Genomic DNA, 20,377 nt, shown 5'->3' on the forward strand with positions numbered 1-20,377 from the left:
TCCAGGTCAATTAGTATGTCGGCACCAGGCTTCAAGCTGCATTAGTCCTCAGCTCAGTTTCACTGAGGCAAGGGTGTAATTGCCCGTGGAGTTTCTATAAAACAGGAAAAGACCTTGAAATATTCCTTCACAGTAGTGTTGCCAATAATGCTACAAGGTGCCTCGTTTTTACTTCTTGTGCCTCCAGATCCTAAGGATCAAGCTGCAAAATATGAATTCCTCTTGATTGTTGTTCGCATTTATTAAAAAGCTTCTTAGTAAACCACAAACATAGACTTAATTAGCTCCCAGATCCCTTGGATTCCATGAGGGAAGAGGAATTCCCAAGAGAAATCCCCTTTTTGCTGCACCTTTCCTGAAAGAGTCTTCAGATCGGAATGAACTATGAGCAGCCCAATCCTTATAATAAGTTCATGTGCCCTGGTCTACTGATTGGACTGAAACATCCAAAATGGAATCTAGGTGACCCCCTAGGGAAGATTCTACAGGAAGGTGAATCTCAAGATATCCTGGCACTTCTGTCATCAGCCTTCTTCAACTTTTTTTTTTTTTTTTTTGAGATGGAGTCTCTGTCATCCAGGCTGGAGGGCAGTGGTGTGACCTTGGCTCACTGCAATCTCCACCTCCTGGGCTCAAGTGATCCTCCCACCTCAGCCTCCCGAGTAGCTGGAACCACAGGTGTACACCATCACACTCATCTAATTTTTGTATTTTTTGTAGAGACAGGGTTTCACCATGTTGCCCAGGCTGGTCGCAAACTCCTGAGCTCAAGTGATCTGTCCATCTCAGCCTCCCAAGTGTGTTGGGATCACAGATGTGAGCCACCATGTCCACCCTCTTCAATTCTTTCTCGAAGGTTGTGATGTTGGTGGCATCTCTGAAACCCTGTGGCCTTTCTCAGTTACCCATAGTTGGTAAGGAAGTCTCCTAAGATCTAAATGGTTCCTCTCTCCCAATCTTAAAAATATTAACAATATCAAGGCAACACCATTGTATTGGAACAGGGCCTATTTCTATGTGGTCATATTTTGTGAAGTATCTATGCCACGAAGGCCCCCCAGGGTTTATATCACTTTGAGAACAGAACATGACACTAGGACAGGGAGAGGATAGCATGATGCAGGCATACCTAGACAAAGAAGAATAATGGTACTCAGATTCCTCTACAGTTTATTGTTAGAGCAGAAGTTGTGGGAGACAGGAGGGCACCCTCCACACATAACACAGTGTGGTCAGAGCCCAAGGGTAGCCCTTTCCACCCCTATGCCAAGCCCCAAGCAGCCCAGCCCAAGCTTAGCTCCCTCCCAGCCCCACTCTAGATGCTGAGAGCTACCAAAGTTAGTGCAGCCAAATGGCCCCAGGCCCCTTCCTGTTGCCCCAGCACCAATCCTTCCCCCATACTCATTCATTGCCCACCACCTCCCATTCCAACTTCCTTTTTACACACTGGATGTTTCTATCACATCCTGAGGCCCGCTAACCCACCAGCAAGTCTTCCCTGACACACATTCATGTAGGTCCACACCCTTCAGAGTCCTAAAGGGTTAATGAGAAGCCATATCAGCTTTGGTGAACGGAGCTCAATCCTCTCCCCTTGCAAATATGGGGAAAGCAGGGAGAATCTGATGGAGGCACCATGACGGCTACAACAACCTCTTATCCCTCATCTACAGACACCTAGATCAGGACAGAAGATACATGCCCTCTCCACCTTAACACCAGAATGGGAGAGGAGGATCATTTAGGGGTCTGGGTCCCTAAGAGATATTAGGACATCTCTCCCAGGAGCTGGGGGGAATCACAGGTTAAAGGTCAAGGTTAGGGTAGCAATCAAAGATCAAGGTCATCTCCCCACATGATCTGCCCTTTTTTCCTTGTTTACTCTGGCCCAGTACCCCTTCAGCACCTCCCAGGTTAGTTCTGGGGGAGGTGAGGGCTGGGACCCACACTAGGGCAACAAGGGTCATTCAACAGGAGACCTCCATGGTGTGCCCCGGGGGCCCTGAAGAAAGAGTTCCAGACTCGCTGCTCTGGGACAGGGTGCGAGAGCGGGACCGGTTGCCATCAATGGACGCTGCACTGGTTAGAGAGGCCGTACGAGACCGAGACAGGCGAGTCATGCAGGATGAGGCCACTGTGGAGACAGAAGGGGGCACAAGCAGTCAGAGAGAAAGAGGGGAAGGGGGGCTGGCGACTCAGTGCACAGTCCTTGGATTATGACTAGTTATAACTAAGCCAAGGGATCAATGAGCTCAATTGGGCAGATGGTGGTGAGTCCAGGCATTAACCTAAAATGATTCCACCCCACTCAGTGCCCGTCTCTCCTCTAGTGCAGCAGTCTCTTGTCCCCATACTCACTGTAGCCCATGCCTTGCAGGAAGTACTTGAAAGCCTCGGTCAGCTTGCCTGGCTATAGAGGTAAGAAGAGGCAAGGGAGACAGATGAGGTTAGAAGCAGAGCTGGAGCCTCAGGCTGAGGCAGTGTGAGGACGGGGTGTGTTGCAAAGGGCAGAGCTCAGTGCCACCTGTATCCTATGCCGCGTCCCCATCCCATGGACGGCAGGGGTACTCACCTGAGTCAGCTGGGGCTGACCTCCGGAGTCAGCCATCTGTTCAGGAGAGCGCCACCCAGAAAAAGTGATACATACATAAATGAGCCATGTGCAGAGGTGGGAAGGGTCTCTCTTTCCTAGCTTCTTCACTCTAGCCCCTTTGTTTTGTTATTCATTCACCCCATTTGCTCCCACGCAGGGCCCTGGAGGCTTAGCAGCTGAATCTAGAGAGGATACATGGCTCTAGAGGGACAGGGGGCCAGGAGCAGGTTACTGACCTTGAGGAATGAGGTCTGGGTGGGGTCCAGTTTTGAGTTACATTCCACCTGCAGTAAGCAGGAGGCTGAATGAATGAGGTCACACCTACTGTGGCCCCTCCCCTGCAAGGGACCCAGGAATCCAAACCCCAGTCCCTTTTCTATCAGCTCCCTACCCAGTTCCTCCGTACCAGGAATCAAATTCTTAGTGCCCCAAAGTTGATCTCCCTGTGCCAAACAGGGCATTCCCCCTTGGCAAGATACTCTCTGACCACCACCCTAGGACCCCAACTCTCCTCCCTCACTCAGCCCAAAATTCCCTACTAACCACTGCATCTTCATGAGGTGCTTGATCTCCTACCACCAGCATCACAGGACACCTAAAGGCATAGCGTTGAGGAGAAGGCAGTGAGCCTCTTCCTAGAAGTACAGCTGGAAAAAATGTCTGGCTCCAAAGAGGAAAGAGCCTTCCGTATCTCCCTGCTGATACCAGCAAGAGGATTCAAAGGGGGAAGGCCTAGAGGGAAGTGATTTACCAAATAGGATGGGGGACATGTCAAGGAAGTTCCCTGGCAAAAGATCCTCCTTCTTCTAAGGGATACAAGCTCCTAGGGAAGATCTAGGGAGACGGGCAATGCATTATTTCTTAGTCTTACTTGAGGGTGATGTCACCTCCACGCTCAAAGTTCAGGTCTCGGCGGCTAGAAAGGGGTAAAAAGAGTCGGAATTTTAGGTGGGCAAGGCTATCTAACCGGATACAAGCTGTCTCCCCCATGAGGAAACCCTTCGTCCCCAAAATTACAGTCAAATATTGGTTATTAAAAGTGGAAACCAAAGGAGAAGTTGGCAGACAGGCCCCATGCACAGCCCTTACAGTCACTTGTGCTCTAAGTCCCTAGTCGGAGGGCAGCAAAGGGGGAGGAAGGGCACAGGATACAAGTTCATCTTCTTTCTGGGAGTCCAAAAATCCAGAAGAGGTAAACAAGAGAAGGGGGACAACCCCTCGCAATCCTTCCCACTGGCTCTGTCCTGAAGCCGCCTGCGTTGCACACTAAATCCTGCATTCATTGCACATTGCATACCACCCAGACTTCCCTCTCCTCCTCTGTGCCTCCCCACGACCCCCGATTACTGCTTCTACATTTCTCTCACATGCATACACACGCAGCCCACCCACTTGTTGTAGCTGTTCCAGTACAATTCAATGTTATCCAGGTTGGGTGCATGTGTAATGATATTTCTGTACTTTTGTATCAACTCAGAATTTCCAGAGAGCTCTTCCTGAAGGAGAGAGCAAGGAGAAAAATTACAGATGGAAAGAGAAACCAACAATTACCAGAGGAAAAGAGGTAAGCCTTCTTCCCTCCCCAAATCCTGTCCCAGCTAAGGAAGTTACCCCAAGCATTCAAGTTCCCTGCTGTTCCCCTCGACTCTTCCACTTCTTCTACAACCACTTACCTGGCTGAAAAGATGTCCAAGGATCATCTCTGAAATGGAAGAGGTGAGGCCCGTCAGCTACGAGAAAAGGCAGGTGAGAAAGTTCAGGATATTGGCCGGGTGTGGTACTCACGCCTGTAATCCCAACACTTTGGGAGGCCAAGGTGGGTGGATCACGAGGTCATGAGTTCAAGACCAGCCTAGCCAAGATGGTGAAACCCTATCTCTACTAAAAATACAAAAATTAGCCAGGCATGGTGGCAAGCGCCTGTAATTCCAGCTACTCAGAAGTCTGAGGCAGGAGAATTACTTGAACCCAGGAAGCAGAGGTTGCAGTGAGCCAAGATTACGCCACTACACTCCAGCCTGGGCGACCGAGTGAGGCTCCATCTCCATTTAAAAAAAAAGAAAGTTAGTTCAGGATATTATAAGAGACTTGGGCAAAGTGACAGCTTCACTTTCCTGCCCCTTCACTCCCTCCTTGAAGTTCAGAGTCCATCAGTTACTTTGGTAGAGCCTAACTGGATCCATACGAGGGGAACCGCCACCCCAGATCTCAGTACACAGGCCCCTCCAAACCTTGTGGGCTGCCCAATCCATCCAACCCTTGGCATTGGGATCAATGTTGATGAGGACAAGACCTTCCACTGTGTCCGGGTGGTTAAGCTGAGGGACAGCAGAAGGAAGGAAATGAGAAGCAGGCCATGGTCCTCCCCACTAAGCTCTACCCACTCTTGGGACTCCCACAGGGCCTGACTCCCCACCCTGTGCCCACTGCCTCCCCCAAACAGCACTAATAAACAGGTTTTCCTAATCAGCCTGGACCCTCATTTCCCTCATCTGGGCTTTTTATTTCTTACAGCATATCTCGACAGGATGTAGGCCCCAGCTCCAACACCAACTCCAATTATTGTAGAGAAACTGTGAGAGAGAAAGAAATATATGCCTCATGGGCTCTGCTGTTCAAAACCTGCCACAGCCCATCCCTTCAAACTCTTCGTCCTCCCTTCTGAGTCCATGGGCACAAAGAAGGGCAGACCTGGACCTTTCTTTGGAGGATGTAAAAAAGAAGGGCCCAAGGAGTTAAAGGTTGGCATGGGTAGTCAGGGTAGATTCCCGAAGTCTATCCCCAGCTTTCTCCCAGAGAGCTATTGTCTTAAGAACAAACACCCATATACTAGCCAACCAACACACTGTTTTCCTACATAGACAGCTCTTTGTGTATTCTCAATTTCCAAGAGCTGGTTCAACTTGTTTTGCTTTAGTTCCTGGTTCCTCTACAGGAATGGGAAGAATGGAACTTAAAGCAAATGTGAAAACAGACAGAACTTTAGCGAACAATCAAGAGAATAAGGAAAAGAGCGGCAAAGAGGTGAACCAGAGGTGCTGAGCCCTGCTGCCTAGAAGCCAAGCTAAGAACAGCACCCAGGGGTCGGCACCTCCCTCTGAATCCCAAAGACACCTGGTCTGGCGTTCTCTTCCTTCCCTCACTCTCTCTCACCCACAGAGCTCCCCATCCACCAGGTGTGGGCATGAAGGAGGAAGGAGTGGGAGGGAAAGAGGCAGGTCTATCTGGTTCCTCAGGGATGCTGTCACCCCCTTCCGTTCCTCCCTAGCTTTCTGATCGGAGAAGACCCTCCTCAGCCTGAGGCAGGGCCAAGCATGGACCATTTTCCTTCCCTCCAACCACTAGGGCTACTCTGCGACTCTGGCCAGGTCTCCAAACCCACCACCTTTTCTTTCAATAATCAAGGTGGGATCATGAAGGAAGAGGATATATTGAAGTCAGAAGCCGAAACTGGCTCAGGAACTATGGTGAACCTGCAAGTTCTAGGGGTCTCCTTGTGCTGGAAAGAGAACTCTGGTTTGGAGGGGTTCCCAGGCCTCTCACTTTAGGTACTGCAGGATGCAAGGGATCATGTCTGCGAGCTGGTCCAGAGATGGGTACTGATATCTGGAAAAGAGAGGCATGTTAAGGAAGATACCAAGCTGCCCTCACATCCCCCACCTTCGAATGTTCTACTCATTCTCTCCCGGAATCACCACTGCACTCCCTTTCCTCCTCCCCAGTCTAACCTTCCCCTTTGCCTCACCGTCTGGTGAAGCGGTAAAGAGCTAATTCTTACCCCAAAGGGAACACAGCGGCTCCCTCTTCCATTCCAGGGGCATCCACGTGAACCCGCACAAAATTCTGAATGATTTCCTGCATGTCCCCAAATTGAAACAGTGGCTGGAAGCAAGATTTATCTAAAGAGAACCCACATCACCCCAACAATAGAATCAGACACAGAAACATGTCCCCCGTCAGAACTCACCCTTTCTTTCATGCCACAGTCAGACTAGGAGAGAACTTCTCCTTCTCACTTCTCCCCTCCCTCTGGGTTTCTACCCTTCCCCCCACCATCTTCCCAGACAGGAGTGGAGATGAATGGAGGTCCTTACAGTTGAGTCCCACATCGTGGTAGGTGAGGATCGCTGGGCGTTTGGGTTTGGGGGTGCCAAAGACAGTGAAAGTGACAGAGCCATATGGTGTCTCCACAGAGTGAGTCTGCAGGAAAATGGCACCATCAGGTAGGAGCTAGGCTCAGAGGAGACAAGTCCAGAAAAGGAGCAACACCCAGCTCAGGGAGCTGGGGGCGAGCCGGCAAGGGGGAAAATGGAACAAAGAATTAAAAGCAGCATCAGCAAGAATTGAGGAAAACATGACACTGGAAGATGAGTTTGAGGATAAGAAAGAATAATAAAGATGAGAGAGAGAAGAGGAGGGGAAGGAAGGAAAGGAGAGAGATGGGGAAGGGAAAGGACTAGAATAGAAAGGAAGAAAGTAAACAGAGAAGAAAGGGCCAAGCAGAGCCAGTCCTCTACTGGGGAACATGAGAGCCCCTCCTCCTACCTTGGGACTGCCCCCACACTGTTACCTGTCCCTGGTCCAGGAGGATTCGGGCAGCTAACTCAGCCTCCTGGAGAGACACACACACATACACACAAAAACACACGACCATGTGATGTCACAGATGGAAAGACAGACGAAGAGAGGCAGGTAAAGAGAGACCAACAGAGACCGAAGACAGAAAGAGATTGACAGAGAGACATGGAAAGAATGAAGGTTAGTGCAGTGACAGGACAAGGGCCTGACTCCCAATTGTAGTGTCCGTGGAGAGCGACTAGGGTAGAAGTGGAGGAAGCGGTGGTGTGGGTTAGAGTAAGATCAGTACGTCAGAGGCAAGGGGGATGCTTAGAGGTCTGGAATTGAGGCTTGGGAGTCAAAAGGCCTCTGATAACCTTGGCTGCCTCTGGTGTCTGTCCTGGCAACAGCGGCTTCTCCTCTGTGATCTGCACCTCCTGCAGCTCCGCCATGGTGGCCTGGCAGGATGAAGAAACAACGGGACTGGGAGGTTGTCTCCACACCCCCACATCTCCTCAAACCTCAGGCTTCCTCTTTCAGCACGAGAAGATGCAGGGAGCAGAGGGACCCAGGGGTGGAAGACTACTCCAGAACACACAGAGGGCCTTTCCTGCCCCCAGCTCCCTTTCCAGGCCGATTGGAGGAAGCATTGGAAGAGGAATCAGGACACCGCTTCTCTTGATACTCACCATCGCCACTGCCACCCTCAACACCCACACCTCCAGACCCCCTCCCTCCTCTGTCCTGGACCAAAACACCAGGGTGGGGCAGCAGTGTAGCTCAGATTTCCTAGGCTATATTTAGGGGGCCACCCCACATTCTCAGGTAGGGAGTGAAACTCGTAGCTCAGTGACTGAGTATTCTAAAGGACAGGGTACCAAAAGACAGGATTGTGAGAGTTCACAATTGAACATGACCTTCAGTTAAAGCCCCAAGGTCGTTAGCTTAAAGGAAAGGGGGCTAAAAATGACCAAAGCAACATGACCAATGGGAGAGGTGGGGAAGACAACATAAAAGGGACATCTGTCCAACCAACCCAATGCCTCCCTTCCTCCCAAGACTCTTCCTCCCAACCCTGAATAAATTCCCGTTAAGTTCAACATTAGTGGAGCAGGTGAGGAGAAGAGCACCTGGACAGACCTGCACAGGAAAAGCCTGCAGCCTGGGGGGGTGGGGTCACTTACTGGGCTCCTATTGGCTGGATGCAGTGGGATTAGGGGTCAGGGTTCTCACTCCTTCTGACTCTGGGGTCTGAGAAAACACAGCAACGGGGTGAATGACATGGGAGACAGACCCGGGGTCTTTTAGGGACAGAAAGCTTCAGCCAAAATCCAGACTGCCAGGGTCACCAACCTTCCGGGGTCACTAACCCTCCCCAATATCTACAAAAAACACGTCCTCTCTAGGCTCGAACTGGAATCAATACAGGTTGCAGGGGCATCAGTTCAGGCCGCGGGGAGGAGAGAAGGAAGTGCTGATGTGGAGGAAAGAGGGTGGCCGTGTCAGAACCTCCGGATTCGAATCCCTGCTCTGCCACTCCCAGTGTGGCCTTGCCCCAATTAGTTACTACATTTGGCCTCAATTTTCTATCTGAAGGGGGACTAAACGCGGGGGACTAGGGGATCCCCAAAATTTTTGACAGCTCTCCAGTAAGATGAGGGTAGCAGAGCATGGCTGTTTCCCTCCACCACTTAAAAACAAACAAAAAGCTTGGTGCCGTCGCTTCTCTCCTCTACGCAGTCTCTGTGTAGGTCCCACGAGTGGAGAAAGGGAGAGGAGGGCGGTCCTACAATCTCCTCCCGGTCTCCCCCGACGGCCCGCGAGGGCAAGCGCCTTCGGGAAGGGATGGGTGGGACGGAGGAGGCTGTTCGGGCCCAGCACCCGGAACCCGTCCCTACTAGTCCCTAGGCTGCCAGTCCGCGTGGAGACAGACACCCTTCAGCGGCCAGTGCCAAGCGACCCGGACCTTGCACACAACCTCGCGCGCACCCCAAACACGCCTTGCCGCTCGCGGAGCCTCAGCCTTTGTGCGCATCAACCGAGCGCCTCCTCCGTGCGGGCCCTTTCCCCCGAGCCGTCAGCTCCAGGGGAACCGGGATCACTCAGCCCACCGGCCCCGCTGGCGCTTTCCAGGCCCAGTGGCCCCTCGCCTGCCCCTCCCCCTACCTGCTGCCGCGGCGGCCGCTTCCACCTTCACTTGCCTTTGACTCGGGCCCGCCCAGACTCGGGATCCCCGCAGACCCGCCCCCGGCCCGCCCCAGCCTCCCCAGCCCGCCCACGGGCGCAGGGCTCCCTGCAGACCCGCCCCAGACCCCCAGTAAACACGCCCCCACTTCACCCCGCCCAGACTGCAGCTCAGGGAGGGGTGGTGCTGGGGCCGGGGGGTGGCTGGGGACCGGCGGCTGGACACTTCCAGGCTCCGCGGCGCTCACCATAACATCCTGCCCACCCCCCATCCCGCGCTGCGCGCACCGAGTCGGTGTGGGGAGGACGGGGATCCCTCAGCCTGGGGAGGGATCCCTCGGCTGCCCTCAGCACCGCCCCCACCCATGACCTGGATCTGGGATTCGCACTCTGGCTCCTTCCTTCGTCACCCGACTCAGCGGTGGGAACCGGTAGTGGGGAGACGAACCCGGGGTACTGACAACCCATGAGTTCGAGTCCCCCCTCCCGAACACCGAGAGCTAGATTAAGGAAGGAGGAGGTGGGCGGGACCGCCGCTGAGGAGGCTGGGGTCTCGCCGGCTGGCAAGGGCAGGTGTGCCGGCGCCGAAAGGGGGCACGGGGGGACGTCGAGGGCGCAGAAGTTCCGACTCCCTAGTGCCCAGAGTCCTGGTACCTCCTCTCTTTGCTGCGTCCCAACGCCTGCTCTCGGGCTGCTCCGGGAGACGTTGGACAACAAGGAGAGCGGGGGGGCGGGGAATGAGGGGGGCCGCTATAAATAGAGGGCGCTCGCAGGCGGGGGTGGGGGAGAGGATGGCCAACGGGGACTCCGAGGTCAAGGCCTCGAGGGGGGACAGGGGAGGGGCCGGGGACCCCCAGAGGCTCTGACTCCTGGGTAAACAGGAGCAAGGGCGGAGTTAACCCTGCGGGGGTGGAGTAGGGGCTTGGGGAGAACGCAGTGTCCCGGGCTGAGACCCAAGAGACCCTGTGGCTTCGCCGCTAACCCCTCCCAGTCCGGCCCTGAAAAGGAGACCAGCTCAGACCCGCTGAATCGCAAAGCCCAGGCGATGGTCTTAGGGACTGCCGCGTCCCTCTCGGTGCCTGAGTGGGTATGCCACTCCAGACTTCAAACACACACACATACACACCACCCCAGATGAGTCCTCCTTGTGCCCCTCAGAGGAAGGCTCCCTGGAATGGGATAGTTGATTAGATGATGTGGCTAAGGGAATTCGAAGCTGTTTAGGCGAAAGGAAACCTGAGGGAATTTCTCCCCACCTGTCCCCCTTGTAGCTCCCCAGTCCCAGGATCATATCCACCCCATCCCCCTTCAGCCTGGTTCCTGAGTTGCCATTTCGGGGGCTGGGCGCCAGGCCAGTCAGGAACAATGGCCAATGGAACTTGAGCTGCCAACTGCAACACCAGCACCGACTGCCCCCCCAAGACCCCCAAGTTTCCCTGCCCCCTCCTGCCTGGGAACCACCCTCCCACCGCCACCCTCACCACCCGCGATACCCCTCCCATCCAAGGAACATCAATGCCCCTTTCATCCCCACTTGGCAGGGTCTACTGGAAAGAAGGAGAGGCCAAGAGGGAGGAGGTGACCCAGAGTAGGAGAACTGGTCGGGCTAAAACCCAGCCTTCAACAACCCCAAATCTAAGGAGACCCCCTACGTCCCCCAGTTTGGAGAATCCAACTTTTCCTCTGTTCCTTTCTCCCACTCCCTTTATAACTTTTTCCCCAGAAACTGGCACAGAAGCTGGGAACCCTGGCTCCTCTCCTAGTCCCCTCTTCCCTCTGGGTGCCAGTTTAACACTCTCTTGGACAAGGACAAGGAAAAGCCTGCTGGAATGAGGGTCATCGCCAAAGATGCGCAAGACATGAGAGATCTCACCAGCCCCCCGAGGAACCTGGGGAGAAGGAGCGCCTCGAGGGAGGGCTTTTGCCTGCAGGCTTTTCTTTGCGGAAAGTAGTCTTACTTAGAGTGGGGGAGGGAAGGACCTGAAGGTTCCAGCATCTAAATTCGTCTCTGGGTCAGGATGACTCAGGGGGAACCTGATAAGGGGACCACGCGGGGGCGCGGGACGGGCAGGAGGTGGGAAATTTCCACTGAGATCCATTGGCTTCCTAGACCTAGGGGTCTCACCCAGCCTGCTGCAGGCAGAAGTAAGGCTGGTACCACCCCAAGATAGGGTTCTTCCATGCCAGGGCAGCTCCCAGCCCGACCAGTGTGTAAGTATCGAAAGGACAAGCTCTCTCTCTCTCTAAACTCTTTCTCTTTGGCCAGAGCAGCTTCAAACTGTACCTTTGGCTAAGCAACAGTTTTAAGTATCTGCTATGGGCAAGCCACCGTGTAGATGAAATTCAAAGTGTGAGTCTTGTCACACCCCCTCTAGATGTTTGTGATGGAGTAGTCAAGAGAAGGTACAAACACAGGACAAGTTAAGAAAAATTATGTAGGCAGGGCCTAGTGGTCCATGCCTGTAATCCCAGCCCTTTGGGAGACCAAGGCAGGCAGGAGTTGGAGACCAGCTTGACCAACATGGTGAGACCCGTCTCTACTAAAAATACAAATATCAAATATTGGCTGGGCATGGTGGTGCGGGCTTGTAATCCCAGCTACTCGGGAGACTGAGGCAGGAGAATGGCTTGAAGCTGGGAGGCAGAGTCTGCAGTGAGCTGAGATCATGCCACTGCACCCCAGCCTGGGTGACAGAGTGAGACTCCAAAAAAAAAAAAAAAAAGTATGTATATATTAGCTGGGCATGGTGGCGCGTGCCTGCAATCCCAGCTACTCAGGAGGCTGAGGCAGGAGAATTGCCTGAACCCAGGAGGCGGAGGTTGCGGTGAGCCGAGATCGCGCCATTGCACTCCAGCCTGGGTAACAAGAGCGAAACCCCGTCTCAAAAAAAAAAAAAAAAAGTATGTATATATAAGATCAATTATTTGGACAATAAGTCCTATAGCAGTAGTTTCCCACCCTTCTCAAGTGGGAGATCAGAGACTTCTATCCTCACATAATAGTTTTAGTATCTCCTGATGGAGAAAATACAAACTATGAATTCATCAATACTTTGAAGTAAGTTTCTGTCATAACACCTGTAAATGTAGTAATACCTACACATGCAAGGCATATTATTTACTCAGTTCACACTCGCTCTTTATACATACAGATTCTCGGGCCCTTTGCAAGATTTCAGAAATCCTCACGCCAGGAGGCTGTGGCCCACAGTCTAGAAACCGTTATCTTACTATAATTGAGAGAAGGAAAAGGGCTTTGTTCCCAGGGTGAACCACCCAGATGAGAAGTGCAACCATGGAATATTTGAGTGGGAGTGAGAGGCCTTCTATCCAGGCAGACAGAGAGCATGAAGGACAGTGTGGAGGCAGAAACACCAGGTTACTTTGGAGAACTGAACAGTAGCTTCCCATATGTTATCCCCGAAGACCATAACGTTAGTGTTACTGTCCTCACTGTACAGATGGGAAAATGGAAACTCAGGAATGCTTAGGGACTTGCCCAAGTCCACTCTGCTAGTAAATGACATATCTAGGATTTATTTCCCCACCCAGATCCATTCCACTGCAGGGACTATGCTCCTTCCACTACCAGGTAGCCTGTCAAGTGTGTAGCAGTTAGGCCATATGACCCCAGCTGAAGAATAAACTGGTTCTTAGATTTTTTGTTATTTATTTATTTATGTGATGGGGTCTCACTCTGTCAGCCAGGTGGGAGTGCACTGACACAATCCTAGTTCACTGCAGCCTCAAACTCCTAGGCTCAAGCAATCCTCCCACTTCAGCCTCCTGAGTAGCTGGGACTACAGGTGCATGCCACCACTACCAACTAATTTTTATTATTTATTTATTTAGAGACAGGGTCTCACTTTGTTGCCCAGGCTGGTCTCGAACTCCTAGGCTCAAGCGATTCTCTCACTTTGGCCTCCCAAAGTGCTGGAATTACAGGCATGAGCCACCATGCCCCATCCAAGAATAATGTTGATGAGAGGTGGGTGATGTTTGGTAAGGTAGATTGGGGCCTAGTTAGTTGTACAGGTCCTTGAATGCTAAGCAAAAAGGTTTGGCAATGAGAAGCTGTAATATATCTTGAGCCATAGAATATCCTTGAGCAGGAGTAATAACAAATACTATTTTGTGAAAAATTAATCTGATGGGGAGGAGGTAATAGGGATGGATTATGGGTGGGTGGGAGTGAAGAATTAGATTTTGGAAAGAGATCATTTAGAAGCCAGACTAGTCATCCAGATATGAGATGATAAGAACTGGAATAAGGGTGGAAGTAACAGGAATAGAAAGAAAGGAATAGATTTGTAAGACAAAGAAAAAAACAGAAATTGGTGGCATTATTAGATGGGAAGAGGAAGAGAGTCACCAATCTCGTTCTGTTTTAGGATCCCTGAGGCTCGTCTATCTGTAGGGCTTCTGGCCAGAGAAAAGGCCAAAGAGAGAAAATCCTGAGGAACATCTCTGACCTGCATAGAAACTTATCTGAAGATTTTCAGAGTCTGAGCCTCACTCTCAGTCTGACCCAGTTTTATCCTGATCTGTCCACATCCGTTACACTCCAAGGCCTACTGGGCCCAACATTGGAAGCCATTTAAAGTTTCCATTGAGTCTGGCCTTTTAAAGCCAGTGGGATTCTCCATGTTGGTCACTATACATGGGCCTGGAGACTGGGGAAAAAAATACCAACCTGTTTTCATTAACTGCTATGGTCTGAATGTTTATGTCTTCCCAAAATTCATATAGTAAAATCCTGACTCCCAGCCGGGCACGGTGACTCACTCGGTGACTCACTCACAGGTGACCTGTAATCCCAGCACTTTGGGAGGCTGAGGCAGGTGGATCACTTGAGGTCAGGAGCTTGAAACCAGCCTGACCAAGATGGCAAAACCCCATCTCTATTAAAAATACAAAAATTAGCCAGGCATAGTGGCAGGCACCTATAATCCCAGCTACTCAGGAGGCTGAGGCATGAGTCGCTTGAACCCTAGGAGTAGAGGTTGCAGTGACCCAAGACCACACCACTGCACTCCAGCCTGCATGACAGACCACAAGACTTTGTCTCAAAATAAAGAAAGAAATAAAATAAAATCCTAACTCCCAAAGTCATGGTATTAGGAGATGGGGCACTTCGGGGGGTGATCAAGTTTTATGAGGACAGAGCCTTCCTGAATGGAATTCCTTATAAATAGGCCCAAGGGAACTCATTCACCCCTTCCACCATGCAAGGACACAGCAAGAAGGTGCCATCTGTAGACCAGAAAGCAGCCCTCACCAAACACTGAATCTGCCAGCACCTTGATCTTAGACGTCTCAGTCTTCCAAACTGTGAAAAATAAATGTCTGTTGTTTATAAGCCACCTAGTTTAAGATACTTTGTTATAGCAGCCCAAACAGACTGAAACACCTTCCCTGGGCTCACCTCAGCTTCTGTGGTGGGGCAGAGCATAGGCAATTTGACTAGCACCCTGAGGATGGGTAAGCTGCGCTGAAATGATGGAAATGTGTTCATCTGAAAAGGTCAGAAAGTTGGCAGTTTGCCCAATTCAGCATGCAAGGTAGGGAGACTAAAAGCTCCCTCCTTTGAAGGCAAGGCCTGTAGCTGGGGCCAGAAGTGATGTCACATAAACACTGCTGAGGTCATAGAAGCTTCCCTCTCCTCCCTCTGTCTCCTCATTGCCACAGCCAAGGGGCTCCCACATATCTGCACGCACTTAAATACAAAGGCCGGAAGGGTCGGACCACCATCCAGGTACTCTTAGGTACACAAAAGAGAGGGAGGAAGAGAGGACCGTTCAGTAGGTAGGATTCACACTGTTATCTCCAGTGCTGAGAAAGGGAGACTCATGTTGTAGCTGTGTAGGTGCCATGGGAGCAGGGAGGGAGAGAGGAGACAGCAACAGGGAAGAGGGGAGCTGTTCCTGTTGCTGACTGATTTTACCTTAACACTCGTCCTCATTACTCCACAGTTCTCCCTCCCTCTCCTCCTTCACCCCCAAGTCTTTCCCACGACCGCCCTCCTCCACCTCTAGCTGACCATGGAATCTGAGGCAGAGAAAACATTCCATCGGTTCGCTGCCTTCGGAGAATCATCAAGCAGTGGCACTGAAATGAACAACAAGAACTTCTCCAAGCTGTGCAAAGACTGTGGCATCATGGATGGCAAGGCGGTCACCTCCACGGATGTGGACATCGTGTTCAGCAAAGTCAAGTGAGGAGCCAAAGCTATGGGGGTGGGGGTGAGAGGACGTGCAAGGTAGTTGGCTCTGGAAGGGTTCATGTGGCGGAACACTTGCAGTGGGCCTACCGAGCAAGCACCGCACGGTACCTGGCACTGTGCTATTCTTAGTCTTTGAGACACTCACTGATGGGACAGAAGGGCCAAATCTGAGTGAGGAATGACTTGGACCTTGGAAGGTAATGCATTCATGCTCTAAAGTTTCTGGATTTCTGTCTAACTGACCAGGGCCAAGAACGCCCGGACCATCACATTTCAACAGTTCAAAGAGGCAATGAAGGAACTGGGCCAGAAGCGCTTCAAGGGGAAGAGCCCGGATGAAGTCCTAGAGAACATTTACGGACTCATGGGGGGCAAGGACCCAGCCACCGCTGGCACTACTGTGAGTAACAGTCTTCATCCCTACCCCTTGACCCACTTCCCTAAATCCCTGTTGCTCCAGTCTGGCCTCGCTGTGACTGTAAAGACAGGGCAGAAACAGACTTTAGAGATTGTCTAGATATCCCAGAAGTGAAGAAAATGCGGTTCAGAGAAGGGAAGTGACTTGCCCAAGGTCCATGGCTATTTTAATAATGGATTTAGACTAATTCCCAAGTCTCCAGTAGCTGAGCCATGCTTGGTGGCTTGGTGGCTTTTGGAGGACATTAATGTAGAGGATTTGGTACCTGATGTCCACTCCTATTCCAGTTTTTATTTAGGATTTAATCTCAGGCCTCCTGCCTCTCACCTACTCCCTTTTTCAATTGTCCCCTCTGAACTAAAAGCTCTTTCTACAATGGATATTGGGTAGGGGGTTGGAGGTAAAGTCCTCTGGCAGCAGCCTAATTAAAATAAGTCCTCTGGCAGCAACCTAGTCAAAATAACTCCTCTGGAAACAAAAAAACCCACCCTCCCTCTGCACACACCACACTCATTCCCATACCACACTCCTCTCCCCAGTGAGTGAATGGCACTTGCCAGAGTTCCTGCCCACAGCTGCATCTGGGCCCTAAGAAAGCAGCACCCATGCCAGCAGCAGAGCAAGAGCTCCGAGCACTTGTTCTAAGTATCTCTGGCCATCTTTGGGGAAGGGATGTGACAGTGTAAGGGAAGGAAGAGGGCTCAAATCTGTCCTCTGGCTTGCAGAAAGCAACAGCAGTGGGTGCAGTGGACCGTTTGACAGACACCAGCAAGTACACCGGCACCCACAAGGAGCGCTTTGATGAGAGCGGCAAGGGCAAGGGCATTGCGGGACGGGAAGAGACGACTGACAACACCGGCTACGTGAGTGGCTACAAGGGTGCTGGCACCTATGATAAGAAGACCAAGTAGAGAGGAGCTTCATCTTAGCCTGCTAGCCCCCTAATCCTGCATGTTTAACACCAGGGAGCTTGAAAAACAATAAACATCTGCGTGTGTGCAGCAGCTAAAAACTCTGTCTATGAGGGACAAATGGGCCTGCCGGTATAGGGAGAGGGAGAAGAGATAGCTGCAGGAGTGTGGGTTCTCAACCACACACCCTTCACTCTGCTTAGCCTGATGCCTACCAGCCATCAGTTAGCGTTCCCCCTCAACAGCTGCTTCCAAGAACAGGGTGGAAGAATATATTTGGAGTTAAGAGTTGAACCAGTTGTGGAGATAAAAGTATTTGCTACTTGTGTTCACACATGACTGGTATTCACCTCTCCACCCCACCCCCCAAAAGGGTGTAGCAATTCCTGATGTGATGGACTATGAACAAGATACCACCTATTAGACCTTTCCCTGTCCCGCCACCTTCCTCATCTGTTGCAATTCAGGTTTTGCTGGGGTAGAAGTAGAAGCCAGCTAACATGGCCTGACTTCTGTTACAAATTTGTTCCAGAGCTGGGGCAAGGGGAGAGTCTATTTTCAACACCCAGCCCAGCACTGAGTTTTGCTCCACATCACCTCCATCATGGTGTACATGGGACAGAAGATCTTAGTGACTGCTAAGGGTAGCCCAGGAAGATGACCAGACGGGGGAGGCTGCCAAGATTCCAAGAGTAGGAGTTCCGGTGCACTGAAGAAAAAGGAATTAAAATCACAACAGAGTCAGATGTGCATTCCTAACTTTTTATTTTGAAATGATTATGGATTCACAGGAAGTTACAAAGAAACAGTACAGAGGGGTCTCGTGTGCCCTTCACCCAGTTTCCCTCAATGGTTACATCTTACATACTCAGATGTGGTTTTAGAAATTTATGTTTGATTAGAGCTGGGCCTCCCTCCTTTTCCTGCCTGGCCAGGGGCAGACTCTTGAGTCTGGGGGATTTGGGAGGAGCTGCTAGAAGAGAAGGGAAGCAGGAACCTCTGGGGGATGGGTGAAAGACAATACCTTGAAATGCCAGTGAGCCAAGGTAAGAAGACTGGAAGAAGGCCGGGCGCGGTGGCTCAAGCCTGTAATCCCAGCACTTTGGGAGGCCGAGGCAGGTGGATCACGAGGTCAAGAGATCGAAACCATCCTGGTCAACATGGTGAAACCCCGTCTCTACTAAAAATACAAAAACTTAGCTGAGCATGGTGGTGCATGCCTGTAATCCCAGTTACTCAGGAGGCTGAGGCAGGAGAATTGCCTAGACCCAGGAGTCGGAGGTTGCGGTGAGCCGAGATGGCACCATTGCACTCCAGCCTGGATAATAAGAGCGAAACTCCGTCTCAAAAAAAAAAAAAAAAAAAAGAAGACTGGAAGAAAAGTAAGTTGGAAAAAGGAAGGCAGGGTAACTAAGGTGGTTGAGAGTGTCGGGGAGAGACAGCCCTAGGCTCCGTGGTAAGAGGAAAGAGGAGAGGACAGTTATATGAAGGGAGAAGCAATGAATTCACAGAGAGAAGCAGGCTGGAAACTGGGGGTTGTGGGAAAATGAGGCTAATATGAGTCTAAGGGCCTCAGGAAGGTTCCTATAGATAGCCATACCCCCTGTGTAAGTGGGTTCGTGGAGGTAATTGTAAGGGAACTGGGGGCGCCTTAGATGAGAAGGGTGTTGGGGATGGCGAGGTGAGACTCAGAGCTGGTGCCTGTTGCCATGGTGTGAGCTGAGGCCCTGGGCCTCCATCCAGGACTTAGGATCTGGCTCAGTGGGTGGACAGTCACTGCCAACTGGACAGAGTCAGCTTCTTGGGTGGGTTTTACTGTCTCTGGGAGAGGGAGGATGATGAGGAGATGGGAGTGAAGAGGGGGTAAACAAGCTGGAAAGAACCTAGAAGACAGCACCACTTTGCATGGTGATCAAAGCTCTGGACATTTTCCTACCCACCTGGTGTCTTGGGAGGGGACCCTGCCTGTCTTGGAAGTCAGGAAGGAAGTCTTGTTACAGGGATCAGAATGTTGGAAACGGAGACAGGCTCGCCTGTGGTGGTAAAGGTTGTGGAGTGGCTCAGGAACTAAATGCCCTAATGGAGACCAATGATACCTATTGGCTCAGCCTCATACTTGCGAGAGCAAAGTAGGTAGGCCTTTTGGTTGGTTTCAGTGCTATTGTAGTAGCAGCTGTTGGGTGGCTGTTGGTGGCTCAGGGAGCAGACTGTGATGGGGAAGGCATCCTCGGTGAGTGTGCAGTATTCATTGTAGTTTTCACAGAAGCTCTCACTTTCCTTGCAGACCTCCTGGATGGCTTTCCAAGGGGCATGCATCACATAATGGATCTTTGGGCAATGTGGAGTTTGTATCTTGCCCCGCACATAGGCCATCAGACCATTACAATAGCCCTGGAAACCTTTTGGGTAGATAACCTTGGGATAGTCGATGTTTAGGATACGGAAGTTCCTGGTGCCAAACTGCATCTTGATGTCCGTGGCCAGAGTTGGCCCTAGAACAAGCTGGAGGAAAAGGAGCTGAGTCACAGCCGGTGCCATTCCTCCTGCTGGTAGAGTTAAGGTGGTTGGAGACAGCAGTGGGCCTAGAGTGGCTGTCTGCCCCATCCCAGAGCCTCCAGCATCCCCAACCCAACATTACTTCAGAGATCAGCTCTCCCATAACCCAGTCCTCATGACCCAGAAAGAGAAGATGCTTGCCCAAGGCCACCCAGCCAACCAGCCACCTTCAGCCTTTCCTGCCCTTGGTTCACCACAGAATCTCAGCCTCTGCAGAATCTGTGAGCTGCAACATTTGCAGAGTAAGAGCTCTAACTGGCCCTTGGGTAAGAGACTCTTCCCAATTATCCCTGGGCCCCTGGCCTCCCTGCTAGTAAAAGATGAAGAGAGGAAAGAAGGAGCAGGCTGACCTGATAATTCTCTGGCAGCTGGGAGGAAGGACAGGTGCTGAAGACAGCTGGTTGGGGACAGGTATTCTTTTTGCCTGAGGCCAGGACAGCCAAGAGATGAGGAGAGGCTAGAAAGGTTTCTGGGTAAAGATCAGTCTGGGAGGAGGAGTGTCCCCTGAGTTTGATGGGCCCCTGTGCTGAGGGGGTTGGATGGGTGGGAGGAAAGAGGCATTGCTGTCTGGTCTCCTCCTCTCCGGCACCATTAGAACACTTAGTTCCAACCTCCTTGCCAAAACTTCTGAAGTGCCTGGGCTTCCTTTGATGTTTTCTCTGTTCCATAGGCTCTGCTCTCGTGGTCAGGTGAGTAGGAAAGCACTGTTATGTTTCCTGACCCTCAGAGAACAGAGGGTTCGCCACTTTGTCATCCCACTCATGGGAGCCCAGGAGGGCATGTACTCAGGGGCCTCCCACCAAGGTGCTGGGCTGAGAATCAAAGACCTCCATGTGAACTCCCCACAGCCCCCACCAGCCTTACTCCTGTCACACCCACAGCACTCACCTGCGACCTCAGGCCCTGTCAGAGTCTGAGCACTGCTGGATATCTCT

The 20,377-nt window shown here is 51.6% G+C and overlaps 3 protein-coding genes across 18 annotated transcripts; 1 reads left to right on the forward strand and 2 right to left on the reverse strand.

Annotated features, from left to right (window-relative positions):
• Positions 1-1,153: 1,153 nt before the first annotated feature.
• NDRG2 (NDRG family member 2) lies at positions 1,154-10,058 on the reverse strand. Of its 16 annotated transcripts, none has more exons than XM_039468686.2 (17): positions 9,989-10,058; positions 8,335-8,401; positions 7,528-7,608; positions 7,164-7,205; positions 6,688-6,793; positions 6,372-6,492; positions 6,137-6,199; positions 5,106-5,166; positions 4,825-4,911; positions 4,267-4,323; positions 3,986-4,089; positions 3,465-3,509; positions 3,137-3,188; positions 2,830-2,877; positions 2,573-2,608; positions 2,359-2,410; positions 1,154-2,134 (listed from the first exon to the last, which is right to left on the reverse strand). In XM_039468686.2, the coding sequence occupies exons 3-17, from the start codon at positions 7,600-7,602 to the stop codon at positions 1,968-1,970; spliced, it is 1,116 nt and encodes a 371-aa protein (XP_039324620.1). In that variant the 5' UTR covers positions 7,603-7,608; positions 8,335-8,401; positions 9,989-10,058; the 3' UTR covers positions 1,154-1,967. The 16 variants fall into 16 exon arrangements, with proteins under 16 accessions (XP_039324620.1, XP_074249284.1, XP_003924416.1 ...); XM_074393183.1 differs by lacking the exon at positions 9,989-10,058 and adding an exon at positions 9,705-9,807; XM_003924367.4 differs by lacking the exon at positions 9,989-10,058 and adding an exon at positions 9,317-9,401.
• A 4,954-nt stretch (positions 10,059-15,012) lies between these two features.
• Positions 15,013-17,630, forward strand: TPPP2 (tubulin polymerization promoting protein family member 2). Its single transcript, XM_003924372.4, has 4 exons — positions 15,013-15,099; positions 15,307-15,548; positions 15,804-15,957; positions 16,701-17,630. The coding sequence occupies exons 2-4, from the start codon at positions 15,376-15,378 to the stop codon at positions 16,884-16,886; spliced, it is 513 nt and encodes a 170-aa protein (XP_003924421.1). The 5' UTR covers positions 15,013-15,099; positions 15,307-15,375; the 3' UTR covers positions 16,887-17,630.
• A 1,331-nt stretch (positions 17,631-18,961) lies between these two features.
• Positions 18,962-19,424, reverse strand: RNASE13 (ribonuclease A family member 13 (inactive)). The gene has a single exon (XM_003945257.3). It carries the CDS (start codon positions 19,422-19,424, stop codon positions 18,963-18,965), a length of 462 nt encoding a protein of 153 aa, XP_003945306.2. The 3' UTR covers position 18,962.
• Positions 19,425-20,377: the final 953 nt, after the last annotated feature.

Source organism: Saimiri boliviensis, chromosome 2 (assembly GCF_048565385.1).
Source record: "Saimiri boliviensis isolate mSaiBol1 chromosome 2, mSaiBol1.pri, whole genome shotgun sequence".
Taxonomy (NCBI): domain Eukaryota; kingdom Metazoa; phylum Chordata; class Mammalia; order Primates; family Cebidae; genus Saimiri; species Saimiri boliviensis.

Excerpts from the sequence above, each read along its gene's own strand:
- NDRG2 (XM_039468686.2), bottom strand. The coding sequence starts at position 7,602 with ATGGCGGAGCTGCAGGAGGTGCAGATCACAGAGGAGAAGCCGCTGTTG. Across the intron at positions 4,912-5,105 it reads ACATCCTGTCGAGATATGCT|CTTAACCACCCGGACACAGT; the intron begins GTAAGAAATAAA and ends GCTGTCCCTCAG. Across the intron at positions 2,411-2,572 it reads GTCAGCCCCAGCTGACTCAG|CCAGGCAAGCTGACCGAGGC; the intron begins GTGAGTACCCCT and ends TTACCTCTATAG.
- RNASE13 (XM_003945257.3), bottom strand. The coding sequence starts at position 19,424 with ATGGCACCGGCTGTGACTCAGCTCCTTTTCCTCCAGCTTGTTCTAGGG.
- TPPP2 (XM_003924372.4), top strand. The coding sequence starts at position 15,376 with ATGGAATCTGAGGCAGAGAAAACATTCCATCGGTTCGCTGCCTTCGGA. Across the intron at positions 15,549-15,803 it reads ATCGTGTTCAGCAAAGTCAA|GGCCAAGAACGCCCGGACCA; the intron begins GTGAGGAGCCAA and ends CTAACTGACCAG. Across the intron at positions 15,958-16,700 it reads CAGCCACCGCTGGCACTACT|AAAGCAACAGCAGTGGGTGC; the intron begins GTGAGTAACAGT and ends TCTGGCTTGCAG.